Source organism: Etheostoma cragini, chromosome 10 (assembly GCF_013103735.1).
Source record: "Etheostoma cragini isolate CJK2018 chromosome 10, CSU_Ecrag_1.0, whole genome shotgun sequence".
Lineage (NCBI taxonomy): Eukaryota > Metazoa > Chordata > Actinopteri > Perciformes > Percidae > Etheostoma > Etheostoma cragini.
Window position 1 is genome coordinate 17,692,082 of NC_048416.1, and position 22,281 is coordinate 17,714,362.

The following is a 22,281-nucleotide window of genomic DNA, read 5'->3' on the forward strand; positions in this document are numbered from 1 at the left end:
ACTCACCACTACTAACTGCATTAGTTAACCTGCCACAAGCTGCAAAGTCACTAACCTAAATTCAAACCATGACAAAAATTGCGCACTTAAGGGGCAATGTCATATTAATCAGTTGGAATCAACAGCTGCCACAATCGAGCATCTGTCTCCCATGCAGCCAGAGTGGTAGAGTAGTTGAAGTCCTTTCGCTGAAGTATTTAGGACCCTGCGTGTGAGTACAGTGTGTGGTTGAGATGAGGTGATTGTGGCTGGTGGCTGTTCCTCTTGTGACAATTACAACAGGTTTCTCTTCTATCCATCACAGCAGAAAACAGAATCAGAGAATAAAGCAAATCACTGAAGGTGAGATTGGGATTCAGCTACACAAACTAAATAAATGTGTTGTGTTCAGAAATGTAAATGCATGAGGTACTACATAAAGAAAGTTGGAATTTATCCCTTCACTATTTCTCATATGCCTCTTATCTCAATCTGTTTATATAAATCTAGAAACAACATTGTATTTCTTTTCAAAGAAGGAAAATTAATGCTGTGAAATTAGTTGGTTAAAATCTCTTCGTTTCGTTCCTCTTGGAGGCATTTGTTAGTACAGAGTCCCCACTGATTAAACAATCTTTGTTGAGACTGTGTTGTGCTTATCCTCCATAGACATTCCCATCATCCTACGCTGACGGGCCTTCTTTTGTCCCCTCTGTTGTTTGTAGCCAGAGCGCCCTTTTCGATTTCTCTCCACGTGAAAATAACAAACAGCCCATGAGAGTCCAGGAGGGTGAGAGGGTTAAAGGTCAGCCAGCAGGAAGTCTATGGTTGAGAGGAGGAAAATCTAAGGATGAAGAAAAAGGTGCTGGTGGGCTGAATCCCTGGAAAACAAGCAAAAAGAGGAGTGACGTATAAGAAGAAGAAATATGTGCATTAGACTTCCTAAAGTACAAACATGATCTATGCTTGATGTGTATAAATACTGTACTTGATGTGTATAAATACTGTATATGTAACCTTTGTTCGGTGCGACTCAGATGTGTGTCTCTACGTCAGTATAGCCAGGCAGGACGTCTCCATTGGAGCAGCTCTTGGGCTCCCCCACTGGTGGGGCGGGTGGCAGCATGTGGGCAGTTGTTGACGTCTCCTCTGGGGATGCTGCTGCCTGGAGCCGGCGGTGTATCAGGGGTACAAAGAACAGCACCACACCCCCAACTATAGGAGGCACCCCAGCAAGGGAAAAGGCCACCGTGTAGTTCCCAAAGTAATCGTGTAGGAGACCTGGACAGTGGAGGCAGTGGGACACAGTTCATGATGGAAAAGAGGTAGGTGACAGTATAAACTTTGCATTTAAACAATTCTTTTTAAACGTCTGAGTTGAAAACGTTTTAACCCATACACAAAAAGAAATAAAGAAAAGGACATTTGTGGTTTTAGGGGGAGAAGTGGCTAAGTAAAGCTGCCTGGCAACTGCACTCTGACAATAAGCGTCTTGAATGTCTTGTGCCCCGGGCTGTTACAGAGGAGTTCCAGCAAATAACTGACTCTAAAAACCGCTCCGTGCTCAACTTAGATTTCACCTTGCTCCACTCAAACTCCTCCCCACTCACTCCAAAAAATGTTGTTGCTTTTACTGTTTGAGTAGGATTTAAACAAATAAGATACAACATGTTACCGCTAAGCTTAGTTGTAAAGGTGTTAGTAGGCATATCTTTGAAGTTTGAAGATAGCCAAGCTAGCCGTTTCCCTCGCCTCCAGGCTTTAATGCTGATCCCCTGGCTCCAGCGCCATACTCTCTCACACACAAGAATGTATCATCTAACTCTTGGAGAGAAAACACAAAAGCAAAACAAGAGCGAAGTGACACCAGCTGAAAATCTTGTTTTTTGAAAACTTGATCTTGTGCTTTAATGTCTTACAGAGCCGCAGTTATGTAAAAGTGTGCTCCAGTGTGTGTCAGTACACCATGACATAATCAGAATAAACTGAATATAGTGACATTTTCTAGGGACATAACCTGCTAATGTTAAAATAAGTGGCAACACAAGAAATGACCACAAAAAAATCTGCAACGTATCACAACAGTGGAGGTCAATAAGGAGATTGTGGTAAAACTGAAACCTTGCCCTGTCTATAGTAGGTACTGTATATCCACATTCTATATTTATCTGCACTTGAACTAAGGCAAACAAACTGTACAGGCAGACAAAGCAAGGTCAGGTTTAACACATTGATAAGTACATGTTTAATCTACAGCTCACCTTGTGACATGAGAGCAGAAGGGGTGTGCAGTGCACTCACATTGTTGACTGCATCATATGCATTCTTGCTCATGTTCTGTACAGGGTAGTAGTCACTGACTAAAGTAGAACAACTTTCAGGCTTTGATTTCCAAGGCTTCTCTAAAGACATAGTCTAAAACAGAAATGAGTGTTTTAAGATGACATTGGGTTGTTGTTGTTTTTTTAAATGAGAATCTGTTTTTACAGCTTGAAATGTAATTAATTAAACCATTAATAACAACCATTAATCACAACCCCATTTGTGAGGCCACAAAAGCAAATAGGATGTTTTGTAGTAAAAGCATTCCAGGACGGATATGTGTCAGATCTGAAAGAGTTGGAAAGAGAGAGTACTAGGATGCCTGAGGAGAGAGTCAGAAGGTAGTAGGAGACAGAAGGGATTACTCTGTGTGTGCTTTTCCCTAGAGAGTTGCAGTTGGCCACAAGCCCAAATCGCTAGAATAAGCTTAATCTTCTGAACAATCTATCCTGCCCTGCATTTGGCTTACTAATAATAATGTGTCCTTTATTAATCTCCTTTAACGCCCCGCATTCTGTTTTACTCTGTTAATATCAATCAGCTTTTTAATGCCAACATCCTGAAGTCAATGCAGGGAACCAGATCACTGCAGTCTTATTCTGGATTGCACTGCACAGTTCTATGTTTAGCTTCTCACCAGCGATGGGTGGACCCGCAGTCATGGGAAGAGACATGAGGCCTAGAAGGTAGCCTATGGCCTGCGAAGCCTGCATGGGCCCGACCAGCTCAAACGCTATGGGAGCCATCATGGTGAGGAAGCAGCCGTCACACAGCCCCAGGAACACGCACACAACCACCAGCCCCTCGAAAGCCAAGCATTGAGGAATCATCATGGACATCAGGCCCAGAGCCATGAAGGACACCACCTGAAACAGACACATACAGTGTCTCTATTATTTGTTTCTAACGGAAATGGCTGCCTGTTTCATAGGCCATAGCAGTAGTAGGTGTTTCCTAGATTCCAGTGTTAGATTTCTTTAGTTACAACGGAAGCATTGTTGACAGTAAGTGAGAAGAGATTATACTGTACACTGTTTTTAGTTGGATTAGTTTCTATCTTTGTTGTGCTTGATCATGGAGAACAGCTTCCAGGCCTTTTGACTTCATTGTGAACATTTTGTTCTGGCAACAGATTGAACCCTCAAACTATTTTTAGGACCTGGTAAACACCTACATATTTAAAATTTACAGAGGGGGATCTGAAAGCTTTATGTGAAGAGAAGATAAATAGACCTGAGGAATTTAAATACATCTCAAGCACACCATCTGTTTAATAGGCCGGGCAACGGATTTAGGTCTGTGCTTTGTGTTATTGCTAGCAGCAGTTGAAAGCTGCCTGTTTGTATGAATCTATACAGTCAGCTAATAATGTTTACAATTACAATGAGCTCAAAGTTCATGAGTTCAACACTGGCGTATTGACATATCTGCCTCCCATTAACTTCCATTTTATGCAAGAGATGGAGCAATAAAATACTTGCTTCCAGTGGAAAAGCAAATTCACAGGTAACTTTGGTGAACCTTAACCGGCGAAGTCGCACCCTCACACAATAGCACGCAGTGTTTGTGGTTGTTCCTGGTTGAATGTCCTTGACACACTAACCCATAATCGGCCAACGGAAGGGCCGGCGGCCTTCGTTTTGGCCAACCTGACATGCGCCGTCAGAAGGCGGGCACTGCCGGCATTCTGACTCAAATTACCAATCTGATTGGTTCAGTGCAAACCCGGAAATGACGAGCAGGATGAGCGTGACTCGAGTCTCTCAAAATCTGTCAAAAATCTGCCAACTACATGGACTATTTCTTGCTTAAAATGTTTAAAGAAACACGTTTTGGTGAACTATTTTGGTAAAATATGAGATTGTGTTCTGAACAAGCCGCCATGACAGTCTGGCTTTGAATTTCTGGAGGAACCAGACCCACGTGACGTGTTCGTCCAATCAGCTGCCGTCTGCATTGCTTCCGTGTGGTCCGAGGCACTTCATTTTAGCCAACTTGGCAGAAAAGGGAGTCGGGCTGACTGCCTGCCATAATGGCCGTGACACACTAACCATTTGTGAATTAGCCTGACAAGGTCATCAAAACACTAAGCCGCTCTGTTTGCAAATCAAAATATATAATGCTCAACTATATGACACTATAAAACACTTTTAATAGAATACTATTAAACAAACCTTGGTTCAGTGTGGTAATATGTGTGCCAGAGAGCAAAGTGAAAGTGAAAATAACAGCGTCTGGAAAGAAAGAGCCTTTAACAACTGTTAATAGTTGATGGTCAGACTTCTAATTTGAATTGTTATGTCTATTAACCCATTGTTATATTACAAGCTATTATGAGAGAGTAATTATATTAAAGGAATGTATATTGTAGTGCTTACAAAGATTAGAAATAGACTGAAATTAAAAATGAGACATTTAATTTTGAACGATTGTGAAATGGTAGCAATAAATCATTAAACAATGTTACTAACAGGCTAAAAATAAGACAGTAGCTAGTTTCAATTTTGACACAATGCTTCAGGCCCACATACTATAACTGCATGAGTTTTTACACAGTATGCCTTCAGACCGTTCCTCACCTGCATATAGATCTTTTGAAGACCAGGAATGAGGTCTCCGAGCTTCCCGAAAGCGAGGCGTCCCACCCCAGATGAAGCTCCTATGCAAACCAGGAGTACCCATTCCTTCTCGGTCCCCTTGAACTGCTCCTTCACAAAATTCATCTGAGACAAAAAAAAAAAAAAACAGAAATAGTACTGCGAGCTTTGGCTGTGTGTGTGTGCTGGTTAAATGCAATTGTGCCGCATAACAAACTCACCAGATGCTACAAACAGTAAATGAGATATCACACAAACTGCTGGTGAACTTTCTCATTAGGTGCTCCACACCTAAGAAGTAAATGAACTAAGCAAATGGGTGCACATTTGGTGAGGTGGAGGAATTGTCCATCCATAACCCCAAAGCAAATGTCCAACAACAACAAAATGTCTTCATCCACAGACCTTTGGAACTGCAGAATAGGAAGACCCAACGCATATAAGTCAGACCCTCCCACTCCCCTCAGTCCTGACCCCCAAATCAGATCCAAAACATTTAACCGCCCTCTGAAGTCTTTTCTGAACTTGTGAAATATTTGCTCTGCTTTGAAGGGTTCTACGTTCATAATGACCATAGGATAGGCATGTTTAGGGACACAGAGAGGCCATACAGGAGAGGTTTCCTGAGGTGGTCGACCCAATACAAAGACCGGGGCTGTGTTTACATCTGGGCTCGGGCCTGAAACAACAGGCCTGACAGAGGGAGGCCAAAGCTGGAACATCCGACATCTGGATAGAGGGAGATCAACTTCACAGCTCCATGCTGCAGCTTTACACATCATCCTCATCCTTCACTATCTCACTATTTCACACCAAAATCAACCATATGTCCAATTTTGGATTCTAATCATCCTGGAAAGCAAAGTTCCTGTGCTTTAGAATCAAATTTTTCCATGTTATTTTACACACACTGTATATATTTTACACAATACTAATAATAACTAACCAAAAACAAGTTCTTTGGAGAAATATCAGAAATACTCCTTTTCTTTTCAGCCACTGGAAGAGCGTGTTTGTGTTTGATTGACAGCAGCTGGCCCGCCGAGACGCGGCAGGTAGCGAGAAACAGTGTAAACAAACTTGTGCTATAGCTTACAAACCATGAGCAGACATCATGTTGTTAGCAGTGGTACAGAAGTGTAAGAACCACACAGTAAGAACCAACACTTTTGGTCAATGAAGACCAAAGTGACATTTGCTGCTATGTTTAAATGCTGGTTAATGTGCTGTAGCTATGCAGCTGATCAGCCACCTAGCCTGCAAACTGGCATTAGAGGGGCACTTTTCGCGTGAATGTTTTGTTTGGTTGCTTGTGCAACAAGCTTAAATTCTAGTCAATTATGTGTCAAACGCACAATTAACTTTTGATTTTTTTTCCAAACATTTGTACACCTTTAACATAACCCAATTCAGGGCAGGTGCAAATACACATGTACTTTTAATTTGACAACAAGCATAGGGCTGCACGATTATGGCCAAAATGATAATCACGATTACCTTGATCAATATTGAGATCTCAATTAATTGTCATGATTTTATGTTGATATTACCTAAACAAATTTTACAGTTACATAGGCTATTTATAACTGCTTTCACACCCATTTTATGCTACATTCCTCTTACGTTGAAGTTGTTTGTTGCAACACATGTAAATGAAAATTATCTGAAATAAATAGCCTAGGATACATGTAAAAATGTATCTCTGCGAAAGCTCCTTCACTCATTTTCAACAATAACTGATTAAAAGCACTAGGGATAGGAGAGGGAGTGCGATGGACATATGCTGTGCAGCCCTATACAAGCATGCCCATTATTGTTCTTACCAGATGGACATATGGCACGAAGTAGCCCAGTACAGCTGTGGCTACTCCAAACGCCCACACCCGGTATGTCACGATGTGAAACACACGCAGGTTGAAGTACTTGCTGACCCCATCACGGACCCTGCTCCACCTGCTCCCCTCCTGAACTGTGGCCTCTGGCTGGGTTTGGGGTTTGGCAGGTCCAGGACCCATGCCCGGGGGTCTCATACCTCCTCCAGCAGGCAGTAAAGGTTTGAACATCAGCGCCAGCAGGGCCTGGACCAGCATGAAGAGGCTGAGGATCTGGAAGGTTCTGCTGAGGCCCAGGGGTTCCACTACCTTGTTGAGAAAGACCGGGAGGCCCATGGAGAAGAGGCTGGCACCGGCCGTCACCACACCGTTGGCCAAGCCCAGGCGCTGGCGGAAGTAGTGGCCGAGGATGACCAACGAGGGCTGGAAGGCAAATGAGGAGCCACAGCCGAACAGTATCCCATAAGTGAAATATCGAAGGCTCAAGGAGCTGCAATAGAAAAAAGAACATTTGTTTTTCTATAACATTAATTCATTCATAAACTTAGGGTCATGTGATTGTATGGTGTAAAGATTGCAAAGAACCGTGAAACAAATTTATATTGGGCTGTATACAAATTTTCACTTGACTTGATCATACAGTATAAAAAAGCTGAAAAAATGGTTAGACTCATTTAGTAAAAAGCTTGCAGTTGAAAAAAAAACTTTAACAACTGTAATACTGAGCGTTCATTTCAGATTTTGATTAAAAAGAGTTGAGTTCCCAAATAAGTTGTAAATATTCTATACTAAATTGTATTTTTTTTTAAAGCACATTAGATGCTTAGTATAACCTAATGCATGACGGTTATGATTGCGTGAGACTGAACTAAGCAGTTTTCCCCTTTTACCAGAATTATGACAAAACATCTTAATTGAGTGGCACTAAGATTTATGGATTGTCATAGCAATGCATGGTTCAGATTTTGCGCCTCATTATGTAGCTGTAGTGAAGAAATCTCATGATCTAATCCTCTAATGGTAATACATCAGTGGCACAAACTGGGGTTAGGGCAAGTGATATCTTTAATTATGAATTTACAGTAGCTTACTTTGCAAAAGATGTACTTAGCAGCCCTACAAAAGCCACCAATGCCCCGCTGACAGCTGTCTTCCTACAGCCGAAGCGGTCTGTGAACATGCTGACCACTGGTGAACAGAAGAAGATCATGCCCATGGCCAGGGCCCCAACCCATGCTGGAGAGAAAGTGGAGGAAAGAGAGAATTCACCATAAGAAAAGTAGAAACCCAGTATGTTCACCTAAAGTCAATAAATATTACACCCATTTGTACACCAAAGTTTACGTAACATGAATTGTGTGATGTAAAAAATTGGTGTTGATATATAGGATACAAGCAGGCAATATAACTGACATACAGTAAAAAAAGAAAAGAAAAGAAATGTATTCCCTTTCCTGCATGAAAACAATGCACTGGCGTATTTTGTCATGTGTAATCTCTCAACAGTTTCTTTAGTTCCCACATTATAAGCAGCTGGAGAATTTGCCTCTGTGATCTCAAAGGAAGCCACAGTCAAAGGCAAACATGTGCTTTGTATTGAATCTCTCATTGCCTTGTAGATATGTCTTGACTCAGACGGCATGAATACCTTGATTTCATGAAAATTGTATATTTTCAGAGGCTTTAAAAAACTAAAAGCCTTTGTATGCATTAGTTTTTATTGGAAATGTCTCTCTCTCCGCCACCCTGATCTGATGTGATTTGCTAATAATATAAATATATCTAACTGGGCTCTTTGTCTGTCCTGGCATCATGTACATCAGACACACTCTATAAGTTTTCTCATGGTGACAAAAAGCACCATGAGAAATCTTATCAGATCAAAAAAGGTGGATAGACCTGGCCTGTAGTTTGTCCTTCCAGTGTTAAACTATAACGAGGCAGAAAGATCCAACAGAGACCCTGCGTACCCTGAAGTGCAAACAAACCAATGTCTGGGTCCAGTCTCCCCGGGGAGCAAAGGTAGAACTAATGTCTAACGTGGTGTCTGGGATGTAGGCCACACTAATCCAACATCTCAATATGAATGAGACCAGCGCGGCAGATAAACAGGTGGATGTACTGATTTACCTACACACATACACCAACACTCTGACTTCAGTGTAAAACATGAGCTTTACAGTTCTCAACATGTACAAAGTCTTTGTTGTGGAGGTTGACATAGACATTCTGTACTATACATTTACACATGTGGTACACAGTTTACACTACAAAGTCGTATAATGTATAGTTTAAGGGTGGGACTAAACCCTAGCCTTCCTATAGTTTGATTATCCAAATGGAAAAAGACAGGGGCAATTTTCCTATTTAGCAAGAACCCTTTTGTAACTTTGCCTACAAAATATTTCAAGTGTCACCTTGAGCTGCAACATTCACAAAGGAACTAATCATTGGTCTCGTAAAAACCTTTTCACATTTTCACATCCAATCTCAAGGCATACAGCCGATATATATATATTAAAAAAAAAAAAATCCCCCTCTCACGCTATTTGGGGTGGTAAGTGTCATCCTCAAGCTCAGGTCCTCTACCAGAGGCCTGGGAGTTTGAGGGTTCTGTGCAGTATCTTAGCTGTTCCTAGGACTGCACCCTTCTGGACAGAGACCTCTGATGTTTTACCTGGAATCTGCTGTAGCCACTCTCCCAGTTTGGGGGTCACAGCCTCCAGTGCTCCGATTACCACTGGCACCACTGTTCTTACTTTCCACTTTTCTTTTCTAGCTCCTCTTTCAGCCCTTGGTATTTCTAACGCTTTGTGTTCCTTCTTCTTGATGTTGCTGTTGCTTGGGATTGCCAGATCTATCACTACTGCCTTCTGTTTGTCGATCAACATGATGTCTGGTTGGTTAGCCATCGCCAGTTTGTCAGTCCGGATCTTGAAGTCCCACAGGATCTTAGCTCGGTCATTCTTGACTACCTTAGGAGGTGTCTTCCATTTGGACCTTGGGACTTCCAGCCCATAGTTGTGGCAGATGTTCCTGTACACTATGACAGCTACCTGGTTATGGCGTTCCATGTAAGCACTTCCTGCCTGCATCTTACACCCTGCTGTTATGTGCTGTACCGTCTCAAGGGCATCCTTGCACCGTCTGCACCTGGGGTCCTGCCTGGTGTGGTAGACCCCAGCCTCTATTGATCTTGTAGTGAGTGCCTGTTTTTGTGCTGCCATGATTAGTTTCTCTGTGCTGTCCTTCAGTCCAGCCTTTTCCAGCCACTGGTAGGATTTCCTGATATCAGCCACTTCTTCTTTTTGTCCGTGGTACACGCCGTGCAGTGGCTTGTCCCTCCATGACGGTTCATCATCTTCCTTGTCCTAACCTTTGGGTTTCTGCTGCCTGAGGTATTCACTAAGCCCTTTATCTTTGGGGGCCATTTTTCTGATGTACTCCTGAATCTACGTTGTTTCATCCTGGACAGTGGTATTGACACTCACTAGCCCTCGGCCTCCTTTGGCTACGCTTGGTGTACAGTCTCAGGGTGCTGGATTTATATTATTTATATATTATTTATATTATATATGTCATATATATGGAATTTGTTGATAGGACTCACATTTTGTTGCTGGTTTTTCAGGTTTCAGCATCAGAATTATAAGTGTGTTACACGAGGATAGTGGAAGTTTCCCGGAATCAAGGCTTTCTCTATTGTTATCACCAGTTGTTTCTAATTCAAGTTGCTTTATTCCCCTTTCCAGCTTCAATATCTCTACATATTGTTTATTTGATTTATTTCTTGTATATCCCATCATTTGACACCTAATAAAAGCTTTGAAAGCTTCCCATCTTATTGAGGCAGATGTTTCTGTTGTGTTCAACTGAAAATAGTCATCAATATTTTGCACAACAGAGTCAAGGAATTTGAGATTTTGTAACCACTGTGGCTTTAAGTGCCAAAGTGTTCTTCCTCGGAAAGCAGAAGAAGCTGTGTAATTAAGCATAAGTAAAGCATGGTCAGAATTGAGAATACTCTTGTAAATAAAACCACTAACATTAGGGGCAAGCGATTTGGACATAAGAAAGTACCCAACGCGAGTATAAGTAGATTATGTGTAGCTGAATGACAATAGAACTCCTTGTTTGCAGGGTTTTCTACTCTCCAAATATCAATTAGGTTAAGTTCCTGCTGGAAATTGGTGAATTGTTTTCCTGGTAACGGGTAATCTAATTGACTACTCCAACCACCTTAATAACGCAGTTACCGTCAATCACAGGTAGAGTTAGGCGGGTGTTCAAAAGCAAGTCAATCAACGAGAGACAAGTATGGAAATCACGAAGAGGGGGAACTTTTCCTGCTAAATATTTTCCACCGTGGTCAGAAAACACAGGGGGGGGGGGGGGGGGGCATTTTGTTTCTCTCACTATGACTCTCGCTCCGAAGCGATTATTCAGATTTACCATAAATAATTGAACATGCACATGTATTTTAACACCATTTTAAGTTACCTGAAAGTAACGCATTAGTTACTTTCTAAAGTAATTACCTACTTTTATGATTTGTAACTGAGTATCTCATTGCCCAACACTGTTGATTACTTGACCCGGCCATCTTTTCTTTAAACGGCCTGTTTCATTAGAAAGCAGGTGTGTTTTTTGTAAGAAAACTACTTTTGGATGATATTGCTTGAGCCTATTCATAACTTGTTTCACTTTAACTAGTTTCCTTAGGCCTCTAACATTCCAGTAGATTATCTTTAGGTCTAAATTTCTATCTATTTGTTAATACTGTGATTACGGCATGGCCCTGTTGATTGGAAACATTTTGCCTTTCCTGTGAAAAAATGCACCTTAACATTTCAACAAAAAGAGCATGAAAACACTCATAACAGCACAAAAACTAACCCTCCCCACCTTTAAATGGGTGTTTTACACCGGCCTTCCAACCCATTTCAACTAAAATACCATACAAAAAAATATATACTATTGAGACAGAAATCAATGGCAAAGTTGCAGGCGATCAGATTAATCCTCTTTACTTGGTTGTCCATAAGCACCTTAGCCTTACAATTGCACTGTATTGTAACACTGGTACATTTTTCACACATACAGAAGGCTCAAGGGTGAGGGACAACAAGGTGTACTCTAATGCTAGCATAACAAGGCAAACGTTGCTCTAGTTAATTTGTTCTGCTCTCCTCCAGCTCCAGACAGGCAAGCAAAGAAAGGCCATCGCCACATAGGTTGGGTGAAGTGGTTTGAATTGACAAATAGGGTTGAACATGGATCAAATAACTCTGGTTGGACCCTGGTCCCTAAGTCTTGAGAGCTAACAACCACTCTCTGTTTGGAACTTTGGTATGCTTCAAACTTAGTGTTTTGGTCTCCATCTGAGGGAAATAACTAGCTCTTTAGCTGCTAAATTTTTTACTCTGTTCCCTTGCTAGTCACTAACTTTGCCTGTGTACCACTTGTTGCTGGGTGGGAATCGTACAGTAGGTTCTTAGAGCTTTTTTGCTGAAAACTGCTGCTTGCTGTGGGTGAAAATGACACTGCGGTGAGATTGAATCAAAACAGTACAAATAAAAAGTCACAGATCGTAAAACCAAAACAATGAGCTGAAAAATGCAAAAAGCTGAGGGGAACTGCAGAGACTACAGCCAACAGCAAAGTACCACATATGTTCTGTTCCTGCGTTAGAGGAAATAATTCTCTATACCAGCAAGCGGCGGTAATCTATTTGACTTTCAATTTGTGGTCCAAGCAAATTCGCTTGAAGTAGGGGGGTAGGAAGTAGGGAAATATTGATCATAACAGCTTTAATTATGCTGAACCCTAAAATCTTCCATAACTGATCATGAAGCAACAATGTTAAGCAAAAATGTATGTTATGCTGTACTACACGTTTGTTCTGTTTAGCTCTTGCACCATATTTGCCCTAAGGGGCAAACCTATGGTTTTCCCATATGGAAATTTGAAGATGAAAAGCTCCTCAAAACAACATTTGAATGATCTCTTTTGGTTTTGAGAGTTCTATTTTTGGCCAATAATCTCTCCAGTTAAGGCTACTGTACTTTGTACATGACAGCACATCGGCATACTTATGGTACTTGATGGTGAATCTTGGGAAAGGCCATAGTAGTCATTAAATTAATCCGCTGACTATAGTGGTGGAGATGATCCACGAGAATAGCATGCAGCCTCAACTGTGTATGCAAAGCCACATAGCACACTGTCAGAAATAAAACATAACCTGGAAATTTAATGACATACAGTATGTACATAGTCCTAAAAGTTTATCACCCAAAAATGTGCCCAGCCAAAACTCCTGACAGAATTGGGTTGGGCTTTAGTTTGTGTGGCCTTTGGTGCCTGGAATCGCAGAAATTAATGTCCACAGCCTTGTGTGCTTCTAATATTGAGATCATTTTTGCCATCACTGGTTTTTCCACAGTTCTCATATTCCTTCCTTTTGATGTTGTCCATTACCACATCTCCAGAACATTTATCTGGAAGGATCCCAGGATGTTAAATCTGTCAATCTCCACCACCCATTGCAGGGTCTCCTATGTGCTGCTCTATATTTGCTGTTTCCACCAGAATGATTGCACGCTCTCTTAGCGGTTCATCTTTAAAATGTTTTACAGTTGATCAAGTTGGTCAGTCTGGTCCTATGAGTCTGGGATAACTACTCTACTTTCCATCTGTAGCAGCATATGCTTTGACAGTACTGCTTATTTGTGCTCTAGGTGGGACTGCACTTGGTAGTTTTCTTCACTGCAGTTATGGGTACATGTTAAATGATTGATTGAACAGCGGAGCATTATACTCTCCATCTAACAGAATAACTGGGTGGTTAAACTAAGCGGTGACTGCCACCATGGTTGAACATGAAAAAATGACGAAAAAAACTTAATATTTTTCTAAACTAAAAACCAAGGAAATATATGTCACATTACTGAAACTACGTCGGTTTTTTTAGCTGTTCCTTAAGGTTATCCCTTTTTGGATAGATTATTGAAGTGAAACAGGATCACAAAATGACAGTAGAGTAGTGGTTTACTACTCTACTACTGTTTACTACTGTTTGGAGAAACAGACCAGTGTACTAACACGGAAGCAAAGCAATTAACTGTTGTAGATGGGCACTGTTTGGGTCAGACTTTCAGCGGTTAATGAAGAGACAACATATACTTTTTTAGACCAATGATATTGGACCCACACTTTAACCATCTCTAATTCAGTCTATAAATCAGTCTGTTCACTTTTCAGAGCACAGTCAGTCAAATCCATTCCACTTGAGAAAAGTCCATATAAATCTTATTATTACTCTAGCCTGCTGCCCTTCCGCAACACAGCAAGGTAAACATACCTTATGCTCATAAACGGTCACTAAACAAGCTGGTATTTAAGTGAATTTTCATAATTTGTGTGCCTGTTGCTTTAAAGGCATCATGTAGTCTTTGTTGCAGCATGAAATTGCATTTACATTTACACTATGTTGTAATAACAGTTGTCTAACGTTTTTGTTAGGCTGGCTAGCAAGCTACTGTAATGTTAACATCAATCAACTAGTGTTAGCAGCTCTTCAATATCATTATTCTCACTGATTAGCAACTGTTTGTGTGTGTGTGTGTGTGTGTGTGTGTGTGTGTGTGTGTGTGTGTTTAGCCAGCCAAGCCAAACAAAGAGACAGATATCAGAATTGTTCTTAGAGCACCGAAATGCTAAGTAAGAACCCTATAGCCTATTATCTCAAATAATACAATTTTAAATATGTCCACATAATAACCATAAGAAATGGAGTGTTGCATAATGCTGCATCAGAGCAGGAGACAACAAGTAGCACACAAGCAGTTACGGTGCAGATCCATCTGGCCGTCCGATGCTTCTGTCACGGCCCGCTCCACTTTATTCTTAAGAATGGCGTCAAGCGACTTTAGTACGCCCGCAAAGCATTCTGACGTAACGCCTGTTTAGCAGCTGCTTTAGGAACTTAATCCACTTTCTGGAACACTAACCTTACCGAGAAAATCGAGGGTTAGGTGATAAGAAAGCTATCTCGATGATTATCCCTGCTTGGTCCAACGACTGGGCAGTTGATGTGGGAAATCAAAGTCAAGAGCACTGGCCAGCGCATGTCACTTGAGGCTATAAAAGCAATTGTTTAATTAAAAGGCACCAGAATACAGAAAATAGCATCTACCTCAGTACAAAAAAAAGTACACAGACTATAAATAAGTACCCCACTTCAAAAGATCAAAATCCAGTGTTTTCCTTTTTTGAGGAAGGTTGTTTGAACTACGTACTTTTCTAATGTAGGACGAGGCTCTGTGAATATAGCTTCCGTTCACTGTGCCATTATCCTGTAAGTATATATTTTACATAATAGTCCCTACTTTAAAAAAAACGCATGAAAATCTGAGATAAAAGCCAACTGTATATTTAAAAATCTTACACCCCTTACAATCAAGTAGGCCTTGAGACCCCCTTGGGAAGCTCGGGCAACCCCCAAGTTGAAGAGCAGTGGTGTAATGTGAAAAACCAACAGAAAGACAAGAAAACAGACAGTTCTGTTAAGGCCTACTGCACTAGGCTCGATAATTAGTCTTCCACAATGTACTCCTTTCACTGTCCACGTTGTCAATTATTTATGCTGCTTCAGAATAAAATACTTCAGAACAAGAAAACTGTATAACTGGAGGCAGTGTGGCAACCGTGGCAACGTGCAAGTACCAACAGTACTATAAATGAATGGTTGTGTTACACAAATTTACACAATGACGTCACTGAAGCCCACATCCACAGACTTTCTTGACTGAACCACTGGAGAACTTGATTGCAGTCCTTGTTTGAAAGGGCACTCGATGTTGTGTCAAAACCAAAGCCCATTGTCTACAATATACAAGGTCCAACTTACAATCAGAGCTGAAAAAGCAACAGAGAGATGTGTCATTCAGCAACTCCCGCCCCTCTTTGCGGGCCAACCCCTACCTCTAGACCCCCATTTACCCCAGCCTTGGCACAGGCAAAAGATATGTGAATAGACTGAGTGGAGTGTACTCATTATAGACGATTAGGTCTGAACACTTCCAACCAAAAGAAAAAAGACATAGCAAGGGACAGTGAAGCAAAGTGAAAACGTGTGTGCGTGTGCGTGCGTGTGTGTGGAGACTTAACAACCTTATCTCTCTTTATGTGATGGATGCAATCTGACAGAGAGGGAGAGGGTCTCTATAGTAACCATCTGTTCAAGAGAAAGAGAGATTTACCCAAGAGTACTTTGGTGAATACAAGCTAAACAGACAGCTCAGTTGGTAGAGTGCGTGCCCATATATAGAGGTTCACTCCTCGACGCATGGGCCCGGGTTCAACTCCGACCTGCGGCCCTTTGCTGTATGTCATTCCTCCTCTCTCACTCCCCTTTCATGTCTTCTGCTGTCCTATCAAAATAAAGGCTGAAAATTCCCAAAAGAATAATCAAAATAAATAAATAAATAAAAACACAGGAATGTAGAACAAGCTAATTCAGAAGGTAGCTGCCAGACACCCAGCACAAGTAGAATCGTATAAAGCAGATGATTGCAAGTGCCCAAAAAAAAAAAGTAGAAATAAAATGAGAAATATTAACTTTGTCATTAGAGGTCCTCCTACTTTCAACAAAGTAATTCTACTTACGCTGCTACTGGAGCCTAACCTTACCTAACTGGTTTATTACCATACAGTAGTTTAATTCAGGCTACATAGTTTGCGGAGGATTGGGAGTTTAAGACGTGTTGGAGTGATTGGAGTAACCAGCTGTCACACATGTGGAGAAGCAGTATATTCAAACAAGTCAGCCGCCGCAAACAAATGTGTTATAACAGCAGGAACCTCTGGATGCTCCATGAGTTGTGTACATGATACCGCTCACTAACCATGGGAAACTCCTTTGCATGTTTACTTGTCATATAATCCTACACGCTACCAATAATTAATGCTCTCCAAACTGCTTGTGTTGACACTAATAATAATATTGATGCAAGAGGGGGGTGTATGGACATACAGTTTATGTACGTACACGTGAGCGTGGCAGCCCAACTCGGCTCTCAGACTTCATTCCGGATGCACGATCTGTAGTGCTACGCTAACACCAACTTATGGCAGCCTCCATTTCCTGCTGACGGGATTCTTAGAGATTGTGTTTCTCAAAGTTAAGACCATATTTCCAACAAACGCTTGCATCTAGTTGTTAAAAGGAGGACATATCCAGTTCTTTTGTATTGGCGTGAGAGTTTGCTTTCTTTTTAAGTAACCATTATCAGTAACCCGCTAGATAACTGTCTATAAATAAATGCATTAATTTATTGATGTTAAAAGAAACCCACATTTAACACAAAGCGTCCCATGCCTGTTTGTGATCATCTGTGTGTACCTGTTTGTGAGTATATGGAGCTCTGATCCAAACTGAACCCTTTCACCTTCCCTCTGGAATGCAAATATGTTTTACAGTACTCCCTGATCTGCCAAAATGGGATTTAGAGCTGTTCTAGATGTGCTGGTGAAATCTGGGGCAGCGGAGCTACAATACAGAGCACAGCAGTATGCTATAATTGGAAGAGTTTGTTTGTGACAGCACAGACACCTGTTTGAATCCTGGCCGTAGTGTTCTCTTTAAAGAGTTGAGTCTTTGAGTTAAGCAATCGCCACTGATATGATGAAAGACTACATTCTGACCACAACTAAAGAAATATAGTGTTGAGACATGCAACTTTATCATTTAATTGAAGGCCAAAGGGCACCCCCAACATTGAACGGGTATAATGGGACATAAGAACTGATAATACTATATGAATTTTATTAAGTTTTAATGTCCTGTTTTACAGGTTTTTTAGCAATACAATTCCAGTACAGACACTAGTCCCCTGAGAATAAATAACTTGAAATACTGTTTATCTGCTGCTTCAATATAAAAACTGTGTTAAAGTTATATTGATTTTACCCTCATACTGATTGCCAAGCCAAACACAAAACAAGGTTACACAGGACAGTGGCATGATAAAACACACAACTGTGATATGTGAACACATCCCAATCTCTGACCAGTTTTACTTTTATGTTACCGTTGTTACTCAGATATTACTGCAGTCACTCTTGAGCTTTTCTGAACTACTGTGCAGAGCAGAGACGTTTGTAGCTTGTAAATATCTTTGATATTTTTCCTTATCACTTATGTTGTTGAAAGCCTGGTTACCAGCCCGTGTGTATCAGTATCATGTATCAGGGTCTTTTTTTTAAACATTTAACGCTGTCAGTAAGATGTATTGCCTCTCTACTTTAGACTGGAGTTCAGGTGATGGAGCAGGAATACTATGGAGGACTCTTGCCTTCATGTCTTTGAACAAGACCACCAAGATTGACATTGCTTAGTAACTTCTTCTGCTTTACACAATTTGGACATAAGTTACTTGAATGAGCCTCTGTTTGAATGTCTGAATGTCTTCTTGATACGGATACCAAGTCTCTGTTAATAATTGTTTTATTTCTGGCTAAAAAAATATATCTTGCTGAGGTGGTCCGGTCCCCACGGTCAGCATGTGGTTATCACAGATATCAGCTCCCCTCTCACTGGTGAAACTGACTTATGACCTTAATCATAATTCGCACAAATTCTGTCAACTTTGGAGACCTTTACATTCCTTCCTGCAGGGAGTCTGACCTACTTGTGTTTGGTTTAATCTCTATGTACTTTTCTTTTTGCAGTTTGCAATCAGATTTATATCCATGCCTCAACTTTAAAAGAATGTTGTTTTTTGGTTACACACCTTGACATAACAGCATTTTTCTGTATGTGACCAAAACAGGAATAAAACCTTTGACCGAACCATGCTGTAATCATTAAGTAAACCAACACCATCTGCAACTCATAACCCGCTCCTTCATTGCCTTCTTTTACTTAAAAAAGGTTGTTCTGATCCCCCACCTTGAAACTCTTGAGCTATTTGGAAAATCTCTTGTTTACCCCTTACGACTTAATAAAGACCCAGTATAATAGAGAATACCAAGAATAAATCATCCTCTCCTTATGGTCCTATAGTTTGTTGCTTGGGAAGCACTTAACATGTTTGAAAATCTTCTATATACGTGACTAGAACTTTTACTGAGTGTTCTCTCTTAGAGTGGAAAGATGTTTAAAAGAGGCCTTTACCACTGTGTGACTATTGTAGTTAAACTGTAACCTACTGTTTTCTTCTTTTGCTGGGGGTAAAAGGTAAGCCTGCTAGCCTTTTCCTTTCATATATGATAGCAACCAAGAATAAAATCCAAAGAACGTCTGGAGATGAATTCCACACAAGCCCCAAAAAAAGAAGAAAGGGGGTAAATAGATAGTGCCCCCAGACACTAATTTTTGTCACATAAGTTAGAAATGACAAAATGCCATCCAAGATATTAACCTGTGCTTAGGTAAACAACTCAAATGAGCCAAATCATGCCTGGAGCCTTTGGGTTTCACTTTATTTTTTTTCCTCAGTAACTGTTTTTTGTGCTGATTGTACTGGTTCCAGGGAAACAGTCTTAGAGCAGTAATCCCTTCCAACATCTTGACCTTAACTTTCACTGCTGATGTGGATCTTGAGAGGAACAAAAAAAACTCTAGTTACATAATGCTACTCCAATTCTTTTCACTATAATCTAAAGCAGACCATTTCACAGTCTCACTCATTAGTTCATCCCTTAAAAGGAACTCACATAACTACTCATTTAGTTTGTATTTGATATTATGACTTTTAATAACCTTAAAGCTAAAGGGCAATAACACCATCAAAGGACCAAATTTCAAGAGATGCTTCAATGACAATAAATTAGATGCTGACCTTAAATTTCAGCTTTTGTGCTTAAACTTTTTCCACTATGGTAACAAGCACAAGCCAGACCATGTCCATTATTGATAGTGATGTATGGATGCATCGTGACTCAGTTGAAAATCAATTTAAATGTGTAAAGATGACACGCGGTTGAGATTAAAAAAAAAAAAAAAGAATCACTATGCGATTTTTAAACAGACTAAGGTGTCACGTTAATTAACATACAGCAGGTAACATTAGGCACCGTAAAATAGTAACGTTAGCTGGCTTAAACAAGGTTTAAATGCTGACAACTAAATGATGTAAAGTGTGTTTGTATTTCACTGTAAAAGATTCCAACACTGAGACGTTCAGCAGTCTGCAGCTAAAGACAGAGGAGACTAACTTGTGACTAGCTTTGAGACAGCGTGGACACTGTCGCTGTAATCTACATCCACGTCGTTCCACTTCCAGGATTGTTCCATTGCCACCGGAAATTCCACCGGATTTTACTCTTTTTGGCCGGATGTCCATTACCTTTCTTCCTTCTTTATGTTGACATGTTAAACTCCAGTTAATGTATCAGCACTATGGTTAACGGCTCCTTATATCTCTGCAGGATAAATCCAGACAGCTAGCTAGACTAGGCCTACCCGTCCAATCTGAGTTTTCTGTTGCATGACTAAAACAAATGTATCTACTATGTGGCATTTATGTCTGTCTTAAGTTTAGCATAGAATTATTGTCATGTGACATGTAAGTGTATCTCTCTCTCTCTCTCTGCCTCTCTCTCTCTGTCTTGTGTTTTTTAACTTCAAACTGTTGAAACAGTGCAAAAAAACGAATAAACAATGTATTCTGTGCATTTAGGGGTGCAAAAAAAACCTGAGCCGAAACTTTTTACAAGTTAGAAAGTTTTTTGGGTCCCACTTTTCAAGTATAGTTCAATAGTCTGTGGTACATTTCCATCATATTTGGCTAGTTAAATGACTGTTAATGATTACACATCAGTGATAGTGCTCTCCAAAACATGCAGTTGACCAACTCAATAACACTATGTTTAGTTTGCTACTTTGAGTTCTTGATCACTTGAACTCTGAGCTGACCCACGTCTCTTTTAGAGGCATAGATGCTATGATGACATGTAGGCTACATAACCTGTACAGCATAATAATCGACTGATGGTCCAATTCCCACCAGAATTTTGTCTATAAGTAGGCTAATTGTAATCAAGCATGCATCGAAGACTAATGTAATTCTGTCCACCAGTTATTTTTTATTTCATCCTCAGATTCGCCTCAGCCTACTCACCGACTTTGAACTGAGACGTCTGGTCGTCTGGGTCTACATGCTCCTTCATCAGCATCATATGCAAGATGCCGAAAGAGTTTTGAATGCCGAAGATCGACCCATTGCACCATGTTGCTGCAAAAACCACCAGCCAGCCGAAACCTCCTTCTGGTGGGACGAATGCGGCTCCGTGGCCGTGCTCTTCCACCTGGACAACCGCGTCCGACTCAGAAGCCGGGGAGAGGGGCGGCTTGCTCTCGGCCTCGATCAGCTGCACGGTGCTGTCCTCCTGCACGATTTTACACTCGCTGCCTGCCGCCTGGTCAGCCTTGCTCCGGTCTGCTTCTTGGGGAGCCTCACTATGCTCCGTCTGAGATTCTGGCTCCTCCGTCAGGGAACCTCCGCTGGACGGTTGCGCTTGATTGTCTAGCCCGTTGATTCCCATGCTGTCTGTTTGGGTGAGGAGAGGTTACTGTGGGCTCTTGGCGCACATGCATGAGATATAGGTCACTGACATAAGAGCACGGATTTGGATAACAGATTTGATTGGTTGTCCGTCAAAATGTGCAAGAAAGACGAGCCTCCTACACGCCGCTTGTAGCCCAAGTCTGAGCGTCAACTTCAACGAATAAACTCCAACCTGTAAACATTAAATGTGTCATTCTGGTCGGAGGTGTGTTTTTTTTTTTAGGAATTAGCAAGCACAGCCTAGTTCTCTTTTAAATGTAGCTAAGCAAATGTCACTCGAAATAGCGAATAGACTACAACCATGTATTTTCTTTTGCTGGCTTCCCTGCAGCCAACTACGGATCATCAACCTGTGAAAACGTCCGCTCAGTCTCAACCGTGTGTCGTCCCGTCACACAGTCCGCAACATCCCCCGGTTGCATATAAACGATTAGGTGCTCCTCCTCTTTCATCTGATATCTTTACACGGTGTAAATGTAAAATCGGTAGGCCCGTGTAGGTCCCGGAGTCTGTTCAACAACGCTCCGGTCGTCATTTAGCAGCGCACCTCCACCTCCCTTCCCCGCCCAGTGCCCAGCGCCCAGCCGATGGACGGTTCTAACCAATGGCGGAGCGTCACTACAGTTACGGTACAGTTGTGGGACGAGGTTGCACTTCGTGTCTTATCTGATTCACGCAAAAAGCCGAGTACCTCTCAGCTTCAGACCTCGTTATCAACATTAGCCTACTTTCCTCTTCCTACTAGACTGGTAGCTAACTAACAATGTCAAGTAGTTAGCCGTCGACGGTGGCCTGAACGGTGGAGGATAAGCTATATAAGCTAGCCTAGCATATAGCCACATTCACTGTGTCATGAACAGGGTTGAATACGTTGAATATGTGACGGTTCCGGTAATGAACGGTTGTTGTTGTTTTTAGCCGTTGCTTATTTAATGCTTAAAATATGGTGCATCAACGCATGTTTGTAATGGTCTACTC

General features: G+C 41.2%; 1 protein-coding gene and 1 long non-coding RNA gene across 2 annotated transcripts; one reads left to right on the top strand and one right to left on the bottom strand.

Moving 5' to 3' along the window:
• Positions 1-201: 201 nt before the first annotated feature.
• On the bottom strand, positions 202-21,838 carry slc16a2 (solute carrier family 16 member 2). Its single transcript, XM_034883588.1, has 7 exons — positions 20,857-21,838; positions 7,822-7,966; positions 6,722-7,220; positions 4,881-5,024; positions 2,939-3,167; positions 997-1,260; positions 202-860 (listed from the first exon to the last, which is right to left on the bottom strand). The coding sequence occupies exons 1-6, from the start codon at positions 21,278-21,280 to the stop codon at positions 1,013-1,015; spliced, it is 1,689 nt and encodes a 562-aa protein (XP_034739479.1). The 5' UTR covers positions 21,281-21,838; the 3' UTR covers positions 202-860; positions 997-1,012.
• On the top strand, positions 3,129-5,736 carry LOC117951728. Its single transcript, XR_004658241.1, has 2 exons — positions 3,129-3,244; positions 5,302-5,736. It is a non-coding gene; the product is annotated as an uncharacterized LOC117951728 (long non-coding RNA).
• Positions 21,839-22,281: the final 443 nt, after the last annotated feature.

Bases quoted from the DNA above. Each gene is read 5' to 3' on its own strand.
- slc16a2 (XM_034883588.1), bottom strand. From the start codon at position 21,280: ATGGGAATCAACGGGCTAGACAATCAAGCGCAACCGTCCAGCGGAGGT. The intron at 7,967-20,856 runs GTGAGTAGGCTG...CTTTCTCTCCAG, and splicing joins GACGTCTCAGTTCAAAGTCG to CATGGGTTGGGGCCCTGGCC. The intron at 5,025-6,721 runs GTAAGAACAATA...TTTTTGTCTCAG, and splicing joins TCGTGCCATATGTCCATCTG to ATGAATTTTGTGAAGGAGCA.